The 1,229-nt window shown below is 41.5% G+C and overlaps 1 protein-coding gene across 1 annotated transcript in view; it reads left to right on the forward strand.

Moving 5' to 3' along the window:
• Positions 1-1,229, forward strand: part of LOC101849430 (neprilysin-1) — a 36,087-nt gene that overhangs the window by 1,430 nt on the left and 33,428 nt on the right. The window contains exons 2-3 of the mRNA XM_035973828.1: positions 160-405; positions 1,062-1,159. Of these exons, the coding sequence (XP_035829721.1) occupies positions 160-405; positions 1,062-1,159 (344 nt within the window). The remainder of the gene's footprint in view (positions 1-159; positions 406-1,061; positions 1,160-1,229) is intronic.

Consider the following 1,229-nt stretch of genomic DNA (forward strand, 5'->3'; position numbering starts at 1 on the left):
TAGTAGTAGTAGTAGTAGTAGTAGTAGTAGTAGTAGTAGTAGTAGTAGTAGTAGTAGTAGTAGTAGTAGTAGTGTTATGCAGGTTATAATTATTATTAAGGAATATATTAGGACGGATTTATGAGATCAAAACAAAAACCTTTGTCCGTCATTTCTCAGATTGACCAGGCGACACTTGGCATGCCCAGCCGTGAGTACTACATGCATCGAAATCAGGCTCACCTGCAGGCCTATGTCCGGTTCATGAGCGATGTAGTGCGTCTCATGGGGGCTACTGGTCCGGACGTCACTTCTCAGCTCAATGACCTGCTCGACTTTGAGACCAAGTTGGCTAATGTGAGTTCTACCTTGTGCTTTTTTGGGAAAAGCTTTGGTGTTTTTTTAATAGTTTTTTTTCAAACAACAGTGAGTGTATGTAATATATTTATATATTTATGTGTGTGTGTGTGTGTGTGTGTGTGTGTGTGTGTGTGTGTGTGTGTGTGTATGTGTGTGTGTGTGTGTGTGTTTGTGTTTGTTAGTGTTTGTGAATGAGAGTGTGTGTATGTGTGTGCTCTTGTGTGTGTGTGTATATATGTGTGTACGTGTCTGTGTATGCGTGTGTATATGTATGCGTGTGTGTGCGTGTGCTTGTGGTTTCTACTTGATCTCTTGACTCAGAACAGCACTGGAAAATTATAGTGAGCTTAGAAAACCACGTATCAGAAATAAAAACAAATCCCCTTCAATGTTCAATGAGGTACAAATAATGGTCGATCGAAAACACAATCGGCACCATATTGTTATTGTTAATTAATAAGCAGAGGCCTCCAGATATATTGGCCTTCTCCCACGGAACAGAATCTGTTGACGGAGAGTCTTGAAAATCTCACATTTAATTTAAGAACATCTATTTCGGATAGTCGAACCAGGGTCATTAGCGCCACGGACTTCCTCTTTGAAGACCTAGAAAATTAGAGTACGGAAAAAATGGCAGGTTTCAGCTGCTGAGATACATAGATGTTTACGAAAGGGTATGAACTCGGCAGACAAAAAGTGTAAAGTCTTGAATTCGAAGACAGAAGGCAGATGATTACTGCTCATGGAGCAAGCTTGTCGACAACAACAAAGTCTTCACGCTTCACAAGTATCACAGCCCAGTGTCTCTTGCTATTGGGAGGTATAACTGCGACCCCCACTGTGAGGGTGGATGTTTTGCATCAGGTCTAAAAGTTCGAAAGGCTCGGGGG

This window comes from Aplysia californica, unplaced genomic scaffold (genome assembly GCF_000002075.1).
Source record: "Aplysia californica isolate F4 #8 unplaced genomic scaffold, AplCal3.0 scaffold00033, whole genome shotgun sequence".
Taxonomy (NCBI): domain Eukaryota; kingdom Metazoa; phylum Mollusca; class Gastropoda; order Aplysiida; family Aplysiidae; genus Aplysia; species Aplysia californica.